At 33.3% G+C, this 19,430-nt stretch overlaps 1 protein-coding gene across 1 annotated transcript; it reads right to left on the bottom strand.

Moving 5' to 3' along the window:
• Nucleotides 1-498: 498 nt before the first annotated feature.
• On the bottom strand, nucleotides 499-16,978 carry LOC136977645 (nose resistant to fluoxetine protein 6-like). Its single transcript, XM_067273181.1, has 9 exons — nucleotides 16,922-16,978; nucleotides 16,691-16,777; nucleotides 16,469-16,631; nucleotides 14,732-14,814; nucleotides 11,815-11,934; nucleotides 11,596-11,719; nucleotides 8,658-8,844; nucleotides 7,908-8,050; nucleotides 499-678 (listed from the first exon to the last, which is right to left on the bottom strand). The coding sequence occupies exons 1-9, from the start codon at nucleotides 16,945-16,947 to the stop codon at nucleotides 502-504; spliced, it is 1,110 nt and encodes a 369-aa protein (XP_067129282.1). The 5' UTR covers nucleotides 16,948-16,978; the 3' UTR covers nucleotides 499-501.
• Between the last annotated feature and the right edge of the window lie 2,452 nt (nucleotides 16,979-19,430).

Below are 19,430 nucleotides of genomic sequence, written 5' to 3'. Positions count from 1 at the left end.
AATTATTTTTATATTTTTGATTTTGTTAATTGTGATTAGCTTAGTTTAATTAAAGTTTGCAGTCTTATAGTTTCCTTATCAAAGTAAGTGTAAGACTGTAACAAAGCATCAGAATTAATATCGAGTTTTCGTTTGGAAATTCACGCGTACACGGTTTAGACTGTTAATTTTCCATGTCGTATTTTTTTTATTGTAAATCATATACAGATACCAGTACATAAGTAATTTTTTGTTATATAATATACATACTCTAGAATATCAGGTAAAGATCGACGTATAGAACAACTAGTATTTATCTTCGATGGATAATTACATACCTTAACATCACCGATAAACGTCAAGACAGTTTTCACAAATATTATAATTACTTGAATTTGATAAAGACTGTAGTCTTTACGAAAATACATGATAAACATCATTATAATGAATTACATACTAAATATATTTACATTTAAATACTTGTTTGTTAATATAAAACTGTACGCCAACGCAAAAACATTTTCAATTCGTTCCTTCGGTCTTCATTTCTATAATATTTTCATCGCGATTTTCTGTTTCTTTCGATGCAGTATTTCTCAGCGCCTTCGATAGAAGAATGTTCAATGGTGATTCAAAAAAGACAAAGAAAAAAACGGCAGCAATCAACGACAAGAACAGAGCGAAGGTAAATATCATCCACTGTAAAAAAAAATATGAGTTACTGATATGTATTTTATATTATTTTATGTTATAAATTTCTTAATACATCGTAACAGAAATATTTAAACAACATCTGAGAGCATAAATAAAAGTAAATTCAAAGGACTTTCTAAATTTTACAATAATATTATATATTATTAATATATTTTGTAACTGCATATTGTAGATACTTTCGATGTTAAAATTTTAAAAAAATAATTATTTGTTTTGTATAAGGTTTTCTTTTGCTGATATAAATTAACATCTCTGTAACTACGTAAGTAAGTCAGGTGTTATGTCAATAGAACATACACAGTATATTAATACACATCACTTTAAGAATCATAAGATATTGTCAAATTCTTATCATAATTTTTCTAAAGAACCATTGATAATTGTTGTTATGCTATGTTAATTCATATATATAGAATTTCAATGTAGATTTTTCACAACTATAAACTCATTGAACGATAAAATAGCTGAAAGTGATTGCATAAATATATGAATTATCTCTGAATTCGTATCATTTCCCCGCGTAAATTTAAAAAAAAAATCTAAACCGATAATTTTGATTTAAAAATAATACATCAGACTTTTGTTAATCTCGTATTATTTGCAAAGAAGAGAGCCAGATTAGCGAAAGTGCCGAATTACCGACAGCGCGTATGCCTAAAGGCAAGGAAGATAGTGAAATTGCGCCAAACTGTATAGATTCTGTTTAGAGGCATACAGGGTAATAATGCTTCGCACTGATATGCAATAAGCCCACTGTGCACAGGAATGGAACCTGAGTAAACAGAAAAGTACGATATATCACATGAATTGAACTAGGGTATAACCCTAAATACCTATATTGTTGCTTTAGTTCAATTTTAGAGTCCTTTATAACAAAACGTATATTAGAAAATACTGATCAATTTATCAAAAAGTAATATTGTTTAATCATGGTTGGAGTATCTTCAGGGCAGGAACCTGTAATATCTAGTGGAAACAATGTCTGAAAGCGTTACAGGGGGTCATTTTAAGGTCAACAAAATCTGTAATGTAGAAAAATCTTTTCGTTATATATAAAATGTTCAAAAACTGGCATTTTGATCGGTATAAAGTGAATTCAGGGTCTAAGTAATATGTAGAGAAACTTTCTTTTCTTCAATCATTTCTCTGTAAAATGAAAACCGATAACAGCACGCTGGAGTTTTGAAAAATTAGTATACTGCATTGTTAACTGCAAATATTCCTTTTAATAAATAAAACAACACAACATGTAGGAAATTTCTTCAGAAGTACATAAATCATTACGTTACAAGTGAATGTATGCAACTAGTAGATATTACTTGTAGCTAAGATACCCAGTCGTCACTTCTTTACAGTTGCTTTGCGATTTTCACTTTTTAATAGTAACTGCCTTCATCACTGTTATTCTCGGCGATAGAGACTATAACGTGTGACTCAGGCATATTTTGATTTTTACTCTCCATGAATAAACTATAAATCAATGCAGGAGATTGACTGTTTATAAAGTGGTAGGAAAATTTGATCCTGAAGGTGCTGCAACTTTGTAATTGTTGCTTTCGAAAAAGTTAAAGCAAGTAACAATTTTACAATTCCAAAAGCGGTTGGTGATGCGTTACATAAGTTTAACAATATTATACAGAAATTATATTAACTCCATTGTACAGTGTATTCATCCTAAATGTGTGGCGACTATCTATAGTAAAAACATTTCTTTTTTTCATTTACAGTTGTTATTGCAGGCAAATTATGAGGTCAACAAGATTATTCTTTTTATTATGGACAGCGCTACACTATTTGCTGAAGACGAGACATTTTAAAGATATTAAGAAAACATCTTCCATATCGGCTGTGTTGTTTGTGGGTCCATCTATTAGACGAAAATATTAGATTTAGTCTCTACTAATCAATGCAGTGATAGTGTCGTGGCTATAATTTGGCTATAGGAGGGCGGCGGGTACATCTCTGCTGAGATGGCGTCTTTGTAGCATTGATGCACGAGGTGTGCTTACCTTCAATGTAAAAGCTTGTGAAACCATTTAGTTAAGAATAAAGTTGTTATATCGTTCAAGCACTGGATTAATTGTGAGTACACATATCTTGGCATGCGTCAATAACGTGACAAAGGGTTATGGGCCCAGGAAGAAAATTCCAGCGTTGATGCAACTGGATTGAACGACCAGCCACGGTAAGACTAAATTTGCTATCTTAGAAACTGAACCGTTATAACGAATAGAATGGTTGAAATAGGACATGGTCAGTTATCGAAGTTTACGGGTAACAATTTCACAAGCTGGAAGTACCGTATAATGGCCATCCTAGAAAGTAGAGATCTGGGAAATCTGTTAATAGACGACCCACCTACGGATCCCGCCAAAGAGGCGAAATGGAAAAAAACGGGCTCACAGGCCAGAGGCATCCATGCGCGATGGATGACACACAAGTGGCCCTTATCTTAACGTGTAGAACGGCAAAACAAATTTGGACCCACTTAAGAGAAAGATATGAAGGGGACCTAAGGAAACAAGCAATAGAGGCCAGAAACAATGTGGCGAGATTAGTAATGAATCGTGACGAGACATGGAGAGATTATCTATTAAGAGATGCAATTCGACAACCTAAAAGAACCAAAGATCCCTGACGTGAGAAAAGCCTTTGAAAGGTATGAAGAAAGAAATGGGCCCGAACAGAGGGAAAACCTCGCAGCCTACAGAGCATATCACCCACCGAATTACAAAACCCCAAAAGACAATGCACAAAGAAAATCTCGAACAAGGGAAATGCTATGCTACATCTGCCGTAAACCAAATCACAAGGCAATTGAATGTTGGTTGAATCCGATTAACAAAGCAAGGAATAGAGACAAACAAGATAACTACTTCGATCTCGATAACCGAAGATCAAATTTCAAAACTTCTAAAATAGCTTGGGAAAACTCAGCTAGAGAGGACGATAACCGACAGAGAAAGGGAAAATCAGCAAACGAGGATAACAACCGACAGAGATTAATGACTTTAAACACAAACGGTGAGCCAGATACATGCTGAATCATAGACAGTGGGACGACCAGTCACATGACTCCAAATCGCCAATGGTTAGAGAACATGAGTGAAGACAGAAAAACAATCACCATGGCCGATAATAATGTCATACACTCAGAAGGCATAGGAGTCGCAGAAATAAGAGACGAAAACTCTAATAGATTACTTCTTGAAGACGTACTATACACCCCAGATCTAAGCAACAATTTAATTTCTGTAAACGAACTGGCAAAGGAGGGAATCAAGATAATCTTCGACGCCGAGAATTGTAAAATGCTTGACGAAAGAGGAAATGTCATCATGTTGGGCAAAAAGTGGAAAGACCTATATACTGTTAGACTCAGGATCCCCAGCCATGAATACAGTATGAAATCCCACCATAATGACTGGGAGACCTGGCATAAGCGACTCTGCCATATCAATGGAAATTACATGCATATTTTAGCCAAGAACGAGATGGTACACAAATTCCCACTCGTACCACAATCCAACACACCTGTATGCGATACCTGCATTCGAGCGAAGTTCACCAGGAAGCCCTTTAAGCCGGTGATCACAAAACAATCAAAAAATCCTCTCGATCTCCTACATCTTGACTTAGTCAGACCCTTCAGAGATGAATCAATGGGAGGAGCAAAGTACGTACTCACCATTGTGGACGATTACTGAAGAAAACTTTTCACCAAATTCTTAAGAGCCAGATCCGAAACGACGGAAGAAATCATAGACTTCATAAAAAACGTCAAAAACGCAACTTCGAGAAAGGTCAAACAAACCAGATCTGATAACGGGGGAGAATTCCTTAACGAACACCTAAGGACGTTTTTAAAGGATAAAGGTATTAACCATCAACTGACTAATTACTATTCCCCTACTCAAAACGGCGTGGCAGAAAAGGCCAACAGAACTCTTATCGAGGGTACCACAGCGCTACTGGTAGAAGCGGAACTGCCAAAAAACTTCTGGGCTGACGCAATGAATTGCTTCACTTATGTACGCAACCAGACACCCACCCAGAACGACATGAAGAGGACCCCCGAGGAATTGTTCTTTGGAAGAAAACCTACTGTAGGACACTTGAAAGTATTCGGCTGTAAAGCATATTATTGGATTCCCAAGATGAAGAGAAGTAAACTTGACTCAAAGGCGGAACTAGGAATCTTTGTGGGATACTCATCCTGTAGGAAAGCGTACCGAATATTCGACCCTACCACTACGACCGTAATCGAGTCACGTGATGTAAAATTTCTAGAAAACCAAAAGGGCAAAGACCTCCAAAAACAAGCGAATCCAACGCAAGACTATACCCTAGTCGATACAGAGAGACAGTGCACTGATTCAACTTCTACAGCTCAGGACATAGAGGATACAGAAGTCGCAAATCCTGATAACGAAATCGAGACAGATTACGACCAAAATGAACCTATAGAGGAAATCCACTCTCCAATTGAAGGGAAAAGACCTAGACCACCTCTCAATTTCTACTGTGAACCACCTCTAAGTGACTCCGATGTCAAAGAAGACATACCAGAGAACACAACCGATCCAACATATCGACCCAACAACAGAGTCCTGTTATCAGAAAGCAAACTCATAATCCCGAACAGTTACGAGGAAGCAATAAACTTACCGAGCAAGGACAAATGGATTGAAGCCATGCAAAAAGAGATGCAATCATTAAAGGCTCACAATGTATGGGAAACTGTAACCCTACCAGAGGGAATAAAACCCTTAAAATGCAAATGAGTATACAACATCAAGCTCGACCCCTTGACCTCATGCACAAAATACAAAGCCAGACTACTAGCCACGGGATGCTCCCAAAAATACGGAATTGACTTCCACAGACGTTCTCACCTGTTATGAAAGCGGATAGCCTTAGAGGACTTTTGATATACGCTGTTATGCACAATTATGACGTCAACCACTTAGACATAGAAACGGCATATCTGTAAAGAAGATTAAACGAAACAATATATATGGAATAACCTAAGGGGTACGTAGAAAATACGAAAACCCAAAGGCAAATATGCAAATTGAATCAAGCCATATATGGATTAAAGCAGAGTGGCCGAATCTGGTATCAAACACTCAACAAATACCTAATAGAGATCGGCGCAAAGAACTTTCAAACTGACAAGTGTGTGTACATCTATGAACTAGGCACTAGAAAAGTTATCCTGGGAATCCATGTAGATGATATAATAACTATATCTACTGACAGGAAGATCTTACAGGAACTACTAGAAAAACTACGAAGAAAATTCAAGGTCAAAGAAAGTCCAGACACGAAGAATAATCTAGGCATGGAAATAATAAAAGGTAAAGGAGAGGTAGTAATCAAACAACAAAATTACGTAAAGTGCATATTAGAGAAATACACAATGCAAGACTGCAAGCCAAGAAGTACCCCATTTGATCCAGACGTTAAACTGGAAAAATATAACGACTCAAAACCGTGCGATCAGAAGTTATACCAAGAAATGCTAGGCTCGTTGATGTTCCTGGCAACGCGCACGAGACCCGATATAGCGTGTGCAGTAACCCTGCTCTCAAAATATACCAGAGATCCAAGAAATATTCACCTGACTGCATTAAAGGGCGTACTCAGATATCTGAACGGAACACAATCGACAGGACTGCGCTTCACACCAGCCAGACTAGATGTCAAGGGCTTCTCTGACGCCAGCTGGAGAACTCCCTCAGAAAAGACTATAACGGAATACGTATACTCGATAGGAAAGAACATATTAAGTTGGACTTCGAAGCAGCAACCCGTTACCCCTCTTTCGACTTGTGACGCTGAACTATACGCCCTAGGAAGCTGCGCCAAAAAAAGATTTGGATAAAATTCTTTCTAGAAGAACTGTTTGGGAAATTGGGAATAATCCAATTGCTATGTGACAACCAATCTGCGATCTCCATAGCAAAGTCAGGCTACACGAGTAACAACTCAAACCATTTAATTAGACTGACATCATATCTAAGTCAACAGATAGAAGGAGGAACATTTCAACTTAAACATATAAAGACCGAAGAAAACGTAGCCGACGCCTTCACAAAACCGTTAAACCGACCGAAGTTAAATCTGTTCGTCAAAGACAATTTTTTGTATATGTGAACGCCGCACCCAATCCATGGCCAAGTTAGGCAGGGAATTTGTCGTGGCTATAATTTGGCTATAGGAGGACGGCGGGTACATCTCTACTGAGATGGCGTCTTTGTAGCATTGACCTTCAATGTAAAAGCTTGTGAAACCATTTAGTTAAGAATAAAGTTGTTAATATCGTTCAAGCACTGGATTAATTGTGAGTACATCATATCTTGGCATGCGTCAATAACAGATAGCACTAGTACAAGAATGGCTTCCAGTTTGTCCCAAAGTCACCACAGTCACTTTTCAACTCCTGATGAACAGAGATAAAAGCTCCATTCTACTACACACATCATCTTGAAGCTATGGAAAAAATTGGCGAGAGACAATACTTTATTAAAGTTACTTACACAACGATTTGTTTACTTCATTTCTATGTAATTTAAATAATTCATTTTAATAAAGCTGCAACAATTTGTGATGCGAAACTCGTAATGTTTTTCTGCCCAGTTAAAGCAGACGTTTAAACTAATTTTCGAAATATTCTGACTATTATTGTTGAACTGGGAAGCAAAAACAATGATGCTGGTGGGAACTGTTGATATCATCCATATAACTAAAAGTAATCTTGCCACAGCTCGTAGTACAATTGCAGCAAATTATGAAAAGGAATCCAGATTAACTAACAATGAGTAAACTGTAGAAATTATATCAGGAACTTATACAACGTGAATATTTAGTACATGAACAATTAAAAAAAACATATACAACAAATTATTACTGTTTATAGTAATTGGGTATATAACCCACAGCACAGTATTCTTTGAATTACTTTAATAATAATCGAGTCTTCTTAGTTGCCTGTTTTTTTACCATTAATACCTACTAATCTGTCTGTTTCGAACATTTAAGTGCTTATCTTGCCAGCCTATTTATGACTTTTGCTGCCTAATTGCCGTACCCTTAGGAGTGACTAACATGTTTACGAAGACGAAAACGCATAAATGACACTGGGTATATTTCCGATCATTTAGGTTTTAATTATTAATCGTATAATTTGAAATGAGTATTTTTAACTTTACCATATTTAACGATGTCACAATCACAGCCTTTCTCAAACTGCTAAAAATGTAAGTAAGGATTAAACTGTGAAGCAGGTATATCCAAAGATTCAGATTGTTTAACACCACAAAAATACGAAGAGACAACAAACGATTGACGACTCCTGAAAAAAAGTTAAAATTTTTATGAAATTATAAATGCAGCGAATGATAACATAAATGTACATAAAACACAATTCACAATAAAATGGTTCTTGAATACTTTTCAAATAATAAATGCATAAAAACAGCTAAAATTATCAGAACAGGTTGAAGATTAACCGAACTAAGTACAATTTCGAAGCTAGTAAATTAAATTATAATTCTATAGAGCTTTATAATTAAAGTAGATAAACTTGTTCACGTAATGTAAAATGAATTGTTAGACTGCATCATCTAAATATTTTATCTATTTTACATTGCGTAAACAAGTTTATCTACTTTAACAATCTAACATCGTCTAAATAATTTACCATAGCACAGTAATTGTTACCTGAACAATTATAATTAATTTAATTACAGTACTTATTAACCCACGTAATAGTTCATATGTAGCCAACTATTTTTGGTAATTCATCATATCTTTAGTACAATTGGAAAATTTACTTTTGCTAAAGTAATTAATTATATTATAAATTACAGCAAATTAAACTGTAATAAAAGGGATAGAAATAACTATAGTTACATTAGGGACAAACGACTGAAATCACCGGATAATGATAATTTTCTTACCTCCATAACCTGTCATGCAAGCCACAGTCAACCAAGCTAATCCAATTGTCCAAGCAAACGGCGCAATGCATTGGAAGGCAATGATTATGTTTTCGTTGGCCAAAATATCCTTCTTGTAATTATGCACTCCAAAAACTGATAACGCCATTAAAATAATACATCCGATCCAACAAACAAAAAGAGTTATCTAAGAATTCAAATGGGAGACTTTTAGTAAACAGATTGTGTTAAAACTTTTATTTATACAGCGTTGCAACATTTACAGAAAAGATTTGAAGATAGAAAATTTCAGATAAAATATAAGATAATCTTTGCAGTTATTTCCACAAATTTTTCACGAACCGGTACAACAACTTCACAATTCAGGATTCAAAGTGCAGAGATACTCCAACAACGTGCAATAAAACGTAAAAGAAAAGGTTTTAGGATTTAGTTAAATATTTCTACGAAACTACCAATATTGTGAGGAACTGAGTTTGAGCGTTATTTTTATTTTATTATTATTTTTTCGTTTTATTATATTTTGTTTGGGGCTTATGTTTATTTAGGACGAAGGTTCCCCACCACTTCTTATTAGTAACAAAAAAAAGAAGATAAACCAAGTTACGAAAAAAACAAGCGCCGTAGGAAAAAATCTCGCGCACTTGCGCTGCCCAGCGGAAATAAACAGTCCGCAGAGAAAAAAAATGGAGGGGGGAATCCCCACACTCACTAGTAAAGAAATACTTACTAAACCGTAATAACATCCCAGAAAATTATGCTAAATACTTTGTAAACGGTTTATATGCTTTTGTCGGAAAATTAAAGCTGCCAGAAAGAAACTTAATGTTAGAAACTAAGTATGTAAATAAGGGGAGTAACCCAGCTGAGTTGTGACGTCACCTCACAGCATAAAACCGGCACGTCAACTGAAAAGAGCGAGGTGATTCCTGGTCGAAGTCCAGATTGAGAATTAGGCGATCCAGGATGTTAAAGAGGAATTCGATTGACGATTTGACGATAGCGAAAAGATTGAGAAAACAGGTTCCTAGTATAGTGAGGTGACAGATAGACGTTTAGTTCGTAAGAGATTTAGTTCATAATTCCTAAGTATTTGATTTGTCGAATTTTCAAAGGGGAATTAATATTAAGTTAAGCTAAGTAGCTGAGTTTATTGTCGGGTTGACTTGTTGATTTTCGTTAATAAATTTTGTTTTGGATTATAGACAATTGTACATAGTAAATTCTATTTCCTAATTAAATATATTTGAAACTTTTACTTCGACTTGATATTTGTCGTTATTCTTGCTAATATTTCGGTGCACGCGTAAAAGCCCAGGCCTGGCAAACTAATCTCTAATCCGCGTAAAGTACCCGTTAGGTTAAGGGAAGTTTTACCGGCCGCAGTTAGTGTCTGTTTCCTAAGATACAAAAAATAGTACTTTGCTTTTACGGCTGTTCATATTGTAATGGATTTCACAAATTACAGAAAAATTTTTAATAAATGTAACCTGAACTATCATCGCCGTTTCTATAATATTCTTTCTTATCTTAAAGGCTTGCCTCCGTATTTGAATTATGAAATTTGAATGAAATTATTCATTTACTTCCGAAAAATAACCATTTTAAATCAAACTAGCTGTCTTTTAGTTTTATATTCTTTATATAACATCGTCAGTTACGATATATTACCTTATTAAGAATTCGGATTGATATGTTAATACAGTAGTTTATATTAGTATTTATTAAGGGAAACCTACAATATCACATGAAGCAAAGCGATCGAACTAAAATTACAAATAGTAATTTAAAACCGAGATAATAATTTGATTGTACTATGAATGAAATAATGACATTAATTTGCATATTTTGTCAGATTAAGTCAATCTCAATGAAAGAAATGTACTTACTATCAGATAGAATATTTCTAGTTGATGTGTTTCAACACTTCATACATTAAGGTTAGTCGGAGATACCACTATATTTGTAATTTGTTCACCAGTCTACAGACATCAAAGCAACTCATTTGCAATTATAGCTGTGTACATGTGCAGGGTAAGAGTTAATGAGCAAGATATGACGAAGAAATAAAATGTTGGAGCTAATTATCACCGTTGATTACGAGGAATATTCTACCGGTGTACATTAAAAATTCCTCTAAATTGTCGTTTTTTATTCTTGTGACGATTATCTTTCCGCCAAGTCGAGAGATTTATTAAGAAAAACAGAATACAAATGAAATATTAGAGGAAGAAAGAAAAATGATTTCGAAAAGACGGAATAAAAGTTACTTTACGTATGCAGAATGATTTAAGTAGCATCCGCATTCACAAACATATTCAAACATGCCTGGTTTGGTTTTCTGCAAATTACCTGTGGACACATACGTGTTGGTATATCTTAATCACGTATTTTGTTTTTTGGCTATACTTAAATAACTTTGTTTTTACTATAAATGAAATCTCTGCAGATTCTGTTTGTATTTAATTATACGGTTTCCAAAACCGTACAACTTTAAAGAGTTGATTTAATCAACTTCTGTTACACTCAAAATTTCGGTAATTCACTTTTTCATGCGAGAGACAAGCTGAGTTTATAAGAAAGCAGGAAGAAACAGATTCACGTTCTACATACAATGTGATGTAAATTAGTTTGTTTACCTAGCGTTACAACATAATCCGTAATTTTTTGCCCTAAAGTTTGACTTGTTTTATTCGACAAGATATCAGTGATTTAAAAATTAAGGTTTAACCTGACCAAATAGAAGGAGAGAAAGCGATTGAACGTTCTGTAGAATTGTATTACTGTGTTCTTTGGCGGACTAAGTTAGAAACAGAAAAATTTCGGTGTAATCAGTGTCTAGTGTATTACAAACATAGCATTTAATAAAGAAATGCTGTTAAATTAAAACAAGCAATAATAATAATTAATATAGAATATTTAAATAAAATTAGTATACTTTTCCAAATGTGACTTCTTTCTTCTTGTTTAATATATCTCCAATTAATGCACCAAAACAAAGTGTAGTGAGATGGGAATAATATGGTTTATTGTAATGATGCCGGATATATTTTAATGTTTTTCTAAGATAAAAAAAAGGTAAAATCTATAGATTAGTATATTTGACTAATATTCACTAATTATTGAAAATAAAATAAAGTTAAAGGTCGATCGATACTCGTAAACGGCGGGTACTCCAAACATTACATAATATCTGTTTGAAAGCACATCAACTGCGTGTGTGATAATTCCTGTCAGCATTAATAACATTATAACCAGACTTCCAATTCTGGGCCATCTGGAAAATGATAGTAAATATATATTAAAAATATTAAAAATATGAAATTCAGTTGAATAATAATACATTACGTGTTTACAAATACTTGGTGATAGTAAATTAAGTACCCAATTCAACACAGTCTACAAAAATCTCTAGCAATCCAAATGTATTTAAATTTAGTACAGTGTGGTATTTCAAGATAAAAAGAAAATATTTTTGTAAAAAATTAGTACCAAAATTAACATTTTTTCCTCTTGGTCTGAAATGTTACAGACCAAGAGGAAAAAATTTCTGTAAAAACTAATTACTATAGCGCTCTTCTCGGTGCAAGCATCAAACGTTATATACGTACTGTACAAAACATTCATGCACTATAATTTTATAGATTATATATTTGTAGATTATCATACAGAAAAATGACATGTCTATGTTGCTCCAAATCAACGATAAAAACAAAGTATTTACAATCTAGCATTTTATAGCAATGACAAATGACAAATATGCAAATACAAACGCACAACCATATCGCAAATGTAAAACAACGCGAATGAATTGACTACAACGACAAACAAAACACGAAAACAGATGAAAGTAGGATATATACACACTCTAAATAGCTGTTGTTATAAGTTCACTTGATTAAATGATTTTCTTGAAACTATTTTTACTTTTCTGGATGTTATATATGACAGATGAAAAATTTGGCGATCGGTTAAAAACTACCTTCCCCAAATGTTTACGTTTTTAGAATCAGGACACCTCTGAAATGTCGATAAATGCAAAAAATTCGGGTTTTATTCTTTTGTACGTATGGATTTTAGTATTTAAGGGGGCACGATTTTGTTCGTTTTCTTTAAAGCTTGTGCTTTTTGTTGAAAATTTCTGAAATTTTGCGGAGGGGTTTGTATATTAGGAGGCTTGATGGTCTTAATTTTTGGAGGTTAAAAGCGAGTGATTAAAGATAGAGTCGTGTGTCGTATCTGAAATAGGGTCTGACTTAATGAGGATTTTACTGGATATTAGCGTCTACTAATTTACTTTATAAAACCCATCCTTATTCACAAAATCACGCTTTTGCCATTTTATGATAAGTAGAAGTATAAAATAATTTTTTAAATAAAATATGATAACAAATTGCGCCAACAAACGTCGTCAGAATAGTTAAGCAACTCGTTGCTGCATTTACCAGTTGAAATAAATTTACCTCTTTTATTCGCAAATTTTTTTCATACAGTTGCTAGGTATTTTGAAATAACTGAGTGACTCGCATTAATAAATGCATAGAAAAAGCAGGTAATGATTAGTGTTTATATAAACAGATATATAAATGTGTCATGTAAGAAATATTGTAATATTTTTTAAATTGCTTCAATTCCTTCACTTTCTACAAAACTCTTTTTGTACTAGGGACAAGTAATTGTTCTTTTCAAATATTTGTATTATAGACGACATGGGTACAAAAATTTAAAAATCTTAAGGGATGAGGTTTTACCGATTGCCATACTCGCACGATTGCAAAGACTGCTTGATATCAAAATCGTTCTTTATTTCTACATATCTAAACAATTTTGCAGTGTAACAGAGGACCATATTACTAAAATAAAAACACACATTTAACAAATAAAAAACTTAATCAAACACCTTAATATTCGCTGAGAGATTTTTAATGTAACGAACAAACGTTTTCGATCTAATCGTTAGATCATCGTCATGTTCTTAAATGGAACACAAATTTCAAAATTCAAAACATTAATAACCAATAACATTAATAAAATAACTGATACATTATAAAAGATACAACAAGTGTAAAATAAAAACTTATTACTCGTACCCATGTATTAATATTACCTATCCTAACCGGAAATAATACAATTTAAAATATAAGAGGCGCTTGAACTTTAGTATAAGTTTTTGACGGCATATTTCCAAGCCGAAGGAAGACCCTCCGCGTCTCTTGCGTTAATGCATTTTTCTTTTAGCTTGCTTCTGTAAATTTCCATCTTTTCAGCTGTTCCTGCCAAAGTTGGGGAATGTACCTGTTTTATGATTTTCGCCTCATTCCATCGTACCAAGGATCCTTCAGCTTGCCCCATCTGGGCTAGTACTGTTGTATTGGACCCTTTTCTAATATCATACTTATGTTCCTTCATCCTTATTCCTAGGTTTATAGTGGTAACCCCCACATACTCTTTATTAATACCTAACAGCTGGTTCTCGTAGGGAATCTTATACACACCTGCCTTATCTTCTTTTTTAACTAACTCTTTATCGTTTCTAAGTATTTTATACAAATTCGGAGCCCTTTTTAAGATCACCCTTGCATCCTTCATGCTTGCTATTTCTTTCATAATTCCTCCTAGATATTTATTGTATGTAAATTTCGTGTACCTATAATGCCCTTGTCTAGTGCCTTTATCCCTACTGGTCTCAAATTTTCTAATAATTCCCTCGATAACTTTCCTCTTATAACCTAATGTTCCTGCTATCCTTATAATTCTTTCTATCTCCGTAACTCGGTCTATCACATTTTGAGAGTATATAAAGGCCCTTCTAATCAAAGCTCTAAATGCTGCTAACTTATATTTGTAAGGGTCATAAGAGCTAGCAGCTGTTTTGAATTTTGAAATTTGTGTTCCATTTAAGAACCTGACGATGATCTAACGATTAGATCGAAAACGTTTGTTCGTTACATTAAAAATCTCTCAGCGAATATTAAGGTGTTTGATTAAGTTTTTTATTTATTTAATTCTGCTGGGCAAGGGTATGATTTACACACATTTAACATTAATAAGTAAATATATTATTGAACTCTTACCTGTCTTTAACATATAATAGCAATGATATTAAGATACACAATTGCAATAACACGCTTATGAACCATGTAACGTTTAAAAATTTCTGAAAGATTTTTATAAAGTAAATGTATTAAAAATACAAAATAGTAATGTTATATCTAATACAAATATTAATATTATATTCGGTTTACTGTCTAAAATAACAGAAATATAGTTAACCTCACAAATGCATTCATACACTTGAAGAAATAATATTTAAAGTGTGTTTATTTATCGTTACAGCATTTAACGTAATTGAATACTATTTTTATTATTGAACAACTCATCAATATTTTTTCACTATTTTTAAACTCGAATTGCCGGTTAACAAGATTTTTGATTTTAACGTCGCTGGTGGTTTTGAAAAATGCGTAATCAAATGCAGATGTTGCGACTCAATAGCATAAAAATAATTTCAAATGTGATGTAGTTTAATACATTTTAACAGAATTGTTAATAAGACGATACATCCGGAAATTAGTAAAATCTCGTTCCGTAATACACTGAACGCATTCTTTCCTAAAACATTGAATTAACCCTTCTCTTGGTTGATTGCTTCCTTTGCCATTGTACCATTGCCTCCATTTTCATTTAATAGTAATATTCGATGCTACAATTCTATAAAGAAAAGGCCATAAAAAGTTCATCTTATTCTGTGGGCGAAATATAAATGTTTTAAAACGTTTAGATCACCACTATGATTTCTCTTCCAACGGTTTTCTAATAATCCCAGTTGTGGTTCCTGTGAGAAATTACGAATGACGATGCATTGTTTCACCAATACAAGTACTGTATTTATTATTCTATTTGTTTTCACAAAATTCACTTCGGTCGTAAATAGCCCTCTTCGTTTGTAACAAAACCTGCGACTTACACAAACCTTCCATTAAAATAAAATTACGAATTTGTCGAGATTTCTCTTCATTCGACCAAGTATAGCTTCCAAAAAATCAATATGGATAGAAATTATTTACGAAACTATCCCAGCATTCCGATAATTGCGTAGGGTAGACAAATTAATATTATTTACAGTTTTTATACATGCGTAATGTTTTTAATTCTCCTTTTTACAATATTTGTTTATTTACAAATTATTGAAATGTTATTTTTATTAATTATACAACTATTTCTTTGAGAATCTTCGTTTCGTGGAGAATTAAATTTGGTGATTAGTTATTATTTGATTATCTTCTCTACGAATTCATATATCTAATAATTAGGATTCTTATTAATTTAACTTTCTGCAAAACATTATAACAGAAAATTAAATTCAACTCTTCATTATTTTGATATACAAATTCGTAGAGGAAATAATCAACTAATGATGAAATATTGAAAAACATTGCAATGTACTGTACAGAAAAAAAATTCCCTTTAAATATTATTGTACAATGTATATAAAGAGAAATGTACTCATAGTGGGTCTTATGGAAGATTTATGTAACTCATAGTTTTTTATTTATTTATTACACATTTACGGCCGAAGTGCTTTTTGTATGAACAAATACAATATTAAATACAGTACGTGTATTGGTTAAGCAATGCAACGTCATTCTTAATTTGTCGTAGGAACCACGACTGGACTTATTTGTTAATGGTCTCGGAAAGAACAACAATAGTGGATAATTATTGGTAACATTACGTGTTAACTATTCGATGTGTTTTTCTGGGATGTGAAAATAAACTAAGAAATGAATGTTACACTTTTATGAAATTACCGTCTGTTCAGGTTCTGTATAAATATGAATATGAGTGATATACTTCCACCAATTGTCTTCTAAGTATTCCGCTTGATCAATAACATGATGCCAATGAGGACCATCTCCGAGTAGAGGTAGAAGAATTGCAAAGCCCAAAACAAAGAATACCGGAAGAGTGAGTCTATAATATGAATAAAACTTAGACCAGGAACCACTGACATTACTAATTAAATATTTTACCTGAAAACTTTCTTGACTAAAGGTGTGATATAGTGCTTCGCAGAGTTTTTACCACGTTTTTGTCTCAAATACATTATCATAAAACCACTAGACAATAAATGTGTTATTCGTTATTAATTTTAATCAGAATAATCAAAATTTCTTAATGTTAGAAGTTTTATTATGATAGCAAATATATCATTTTATGGAAATTTGCACTTATTTCTAAACATCTAATTCAAGTAATCTTACCTGTAGAAGAAGAACGATTCGATCATCGTAAACGCTTGAAGAAGGATCTCATATGGAAAAAAGTCCACATACTTCTTAATATTGGAATATTTCTCTTTAAAACATAATTTTTGCTATTCAATAAATATAGATAAATACGAGAAAATATTTTTGTAATAGAGAGGTTTCAAGGTCGCATGTCACGTGATAAAACACACGTTTGCTCCGCCCATTCGCCATTTTTGTGGTAGTTTTCGCTCGCTTAGCTTGCACGTAGTCTGTTATTCGACGTCTTTTTTTAGTTTAAACGTACAAAAATACTGCAGTTCTATTATCATGGATTAAGTTAAAAAAGATTCTTTTCTTGCAAGCTATTCTAGCAGTCTAACAGGACGAGATGCAGCTCTGTACGAAGAGAAAATTTCGTTATGTCAAGGCGATCCATACGAAGCCAGTTTATCAGACTTCGTCGTATATCAAGAGTTGTGGCCGAAAGTAGAATTTGGTGACATTATAAACTATTTGGTTTTTACAACAAATTTCTACACCCTGTCACAAATGAAAGCTTGTAAATCTTTAGAGGCCCATAACTATTTAACAAGTGGCTGGGTTTCTCCTGATATAAAAGTAAAAGTAATGAATAACAGCGAAGTAATATTGCTTGGAAAGATATGTTTTCTTTTGTTTGTTTAAACTCGTGTTTTTACGTATTTCTTAAGTAAGAATTTTTGTCTGAAAGTAAAAGTCTAATTAAAAACAGCCGTGGAAATTTTTTAATTCAAATTGTTCAGTACCTTTATTTTCTAGTTGAAACTAGCATATAATAAGTCTACTTGCTTTTCGTTTTAACGTGTAATGTTTATAAGTTTGCACTAGCTAAAGCCTGAAATTACGTTAGTTATTCGTTTATAAATGCATTATACCTAACTAAATTAATATAAGCAAATCAGTAAACTCTTTTAGGTTTTAAAATATAACTTAGTGTTTATTAACGTAAATATTGAAATGAAATGTTTCTGACAAACTCTTGTATTGATATTCACTTTATTCGTAACGAAATTTTTCCGGTTAATTCTCGAGAGCCATGCAGTTTGCCTTCGTCGTGAAAGCTCCTCAGTTTGAGATCCTTGATGACAAATAATGCCGGGAATTTTAAAAAATGATGTTCCTTTGTTCTTGAGTGAACTAGCATTACACCCAATTACACAACAAATCACCATAGTGATATTCGCGACGAAAAAAACAACACAAGAACTCCAGTTAAAACGCACGTGAACACACACAAAACGTAAACAAGTCACAAACAGTCACAAAGATGGCGCTGGACAATTGCGCATGCTCATGACGTCACTCCTGATGTCGACATGAAACCTCTCTATACAGTAAGACTTCGCTTAACGCCGCCTCGATTAACGCTGATTCGATATAACGCGGTCTGCTCGAAGTCTTAAAAAAACTCAAAATTTACGCTGATTCAAATTATCGTTTTATTTCATTGATTCGTATATAATATGATTATTTACGAACACGAACCAATCAGCGAAAGGTGTCAATTCGTCGTAGCGCTGTACTTTTCTTAAATCTATGTTTGTTTTGTGTAATTTTGAAAAAAAAAAAAAAAAAATGTAATGTCATGGATGCCGTAGGCAACATCGACTTCGCTTGGCAAGAATTAACTGATAAATGCACGAACGCAGTTTGCAAAATGTTATGACTGAAGGTATCCAAGAATAAATTGTCAAACTAACCGATACAGCAGAACTAGGAAATGTAGACGAGCAGGATATTGAGGAGTTACAGTAAGTTTCAGGTGAGAGCTTATCACAACGACCTTTAAAAACTGGAAGAACAAGGAATTCATGTAGAACTGGAAAATAGTGATTCTGAAAACGAAGAAGCCTTATCAACAACGACCTTTAAAAACTGGAAGAACAAGGAATTCATGTAGAACTGGAAAATAGTGATTCTGAAAACGAAGAACCCAAAGAACTTGCTACAGATTTCCTTAGTGAAGGTTTGATAACGATAACCGAAATCGTTGCGAATGATCCAGATTTTGGAAGGAATGCAAAAGTGAAACGATTCGTTTTTGATGTGATCTGCTACCGACATTTGCTTAATGAAAAAAGTGACAAATGAAGCAACACGACTTTATCTCAAAACACAAGAATTTCATAAAAGCCAAGACCTTTGTCACAAAAAATGAACTTTACTCTTCTGTTAGCATTTGTTTATGTCTTATTTAACATATATTGTTATAGAAATTAATATAAAATAACTTAAAATTCAAGTAATATCTGTTTATTTTTGTTCACGTCTTCTCTTTTTACTCTATGTTAGAATGACTTCGTTTAACGCTGTCTCGTTTAGCGCTTTGTCGTCTAGGAACGCATTCCCGAGTTAAGTGGGGTCTTACTGTAATATGAAATTTATAAAGTTGCATAGGATATTAATTAAATTTAGCTTAATTTTAACTAATCATTCTTAACTAACTGTTAAGACGATTCTAGAGCAAATTGCAGATGCAGAT

Source organism: Centruroides vittatus, unplaced genomic scaffold (assembly GCF_030686945.1).
Source record: "Centruroides vittatus isolate TY-2023 unplaced genomic scaffold, ASM3068694v2 contig_461, whole genome shotgun sequence".
Lineage (NCBI taxonomy): Eukaryota > Metazoa > Arthropoda > Arachnida > Scorpiones > Buthidae > Centruroides > Centruroides vittatus.
This window is presented reverse-complemented; position numbering and strand designations above follow the sequence as displayed.

Bases quoted from the DNA above. Each gene is read 5' to 3' on its own strand.
- LOC136977645 (XM_067273181.1), bottom strand. From the start codon at position 16,947: ATGATCGAATCGTTCTTCTTCTACAG. The intron at 11,935-14,731 runs GTAAGAGTTCAA...ATCATTTTCCAG, and splicing joins CTATTATATGTTAAAGACAG to ATGGCCCAGAATTGGAAGTC. The intron at 8,051-8,657 runs GTAAGAAAATTA...ACTTTTTTTCAG, and splicing joins TTGCATGACAGGTTATGGAG to GAGTCGTCAATCGTTTGTTG.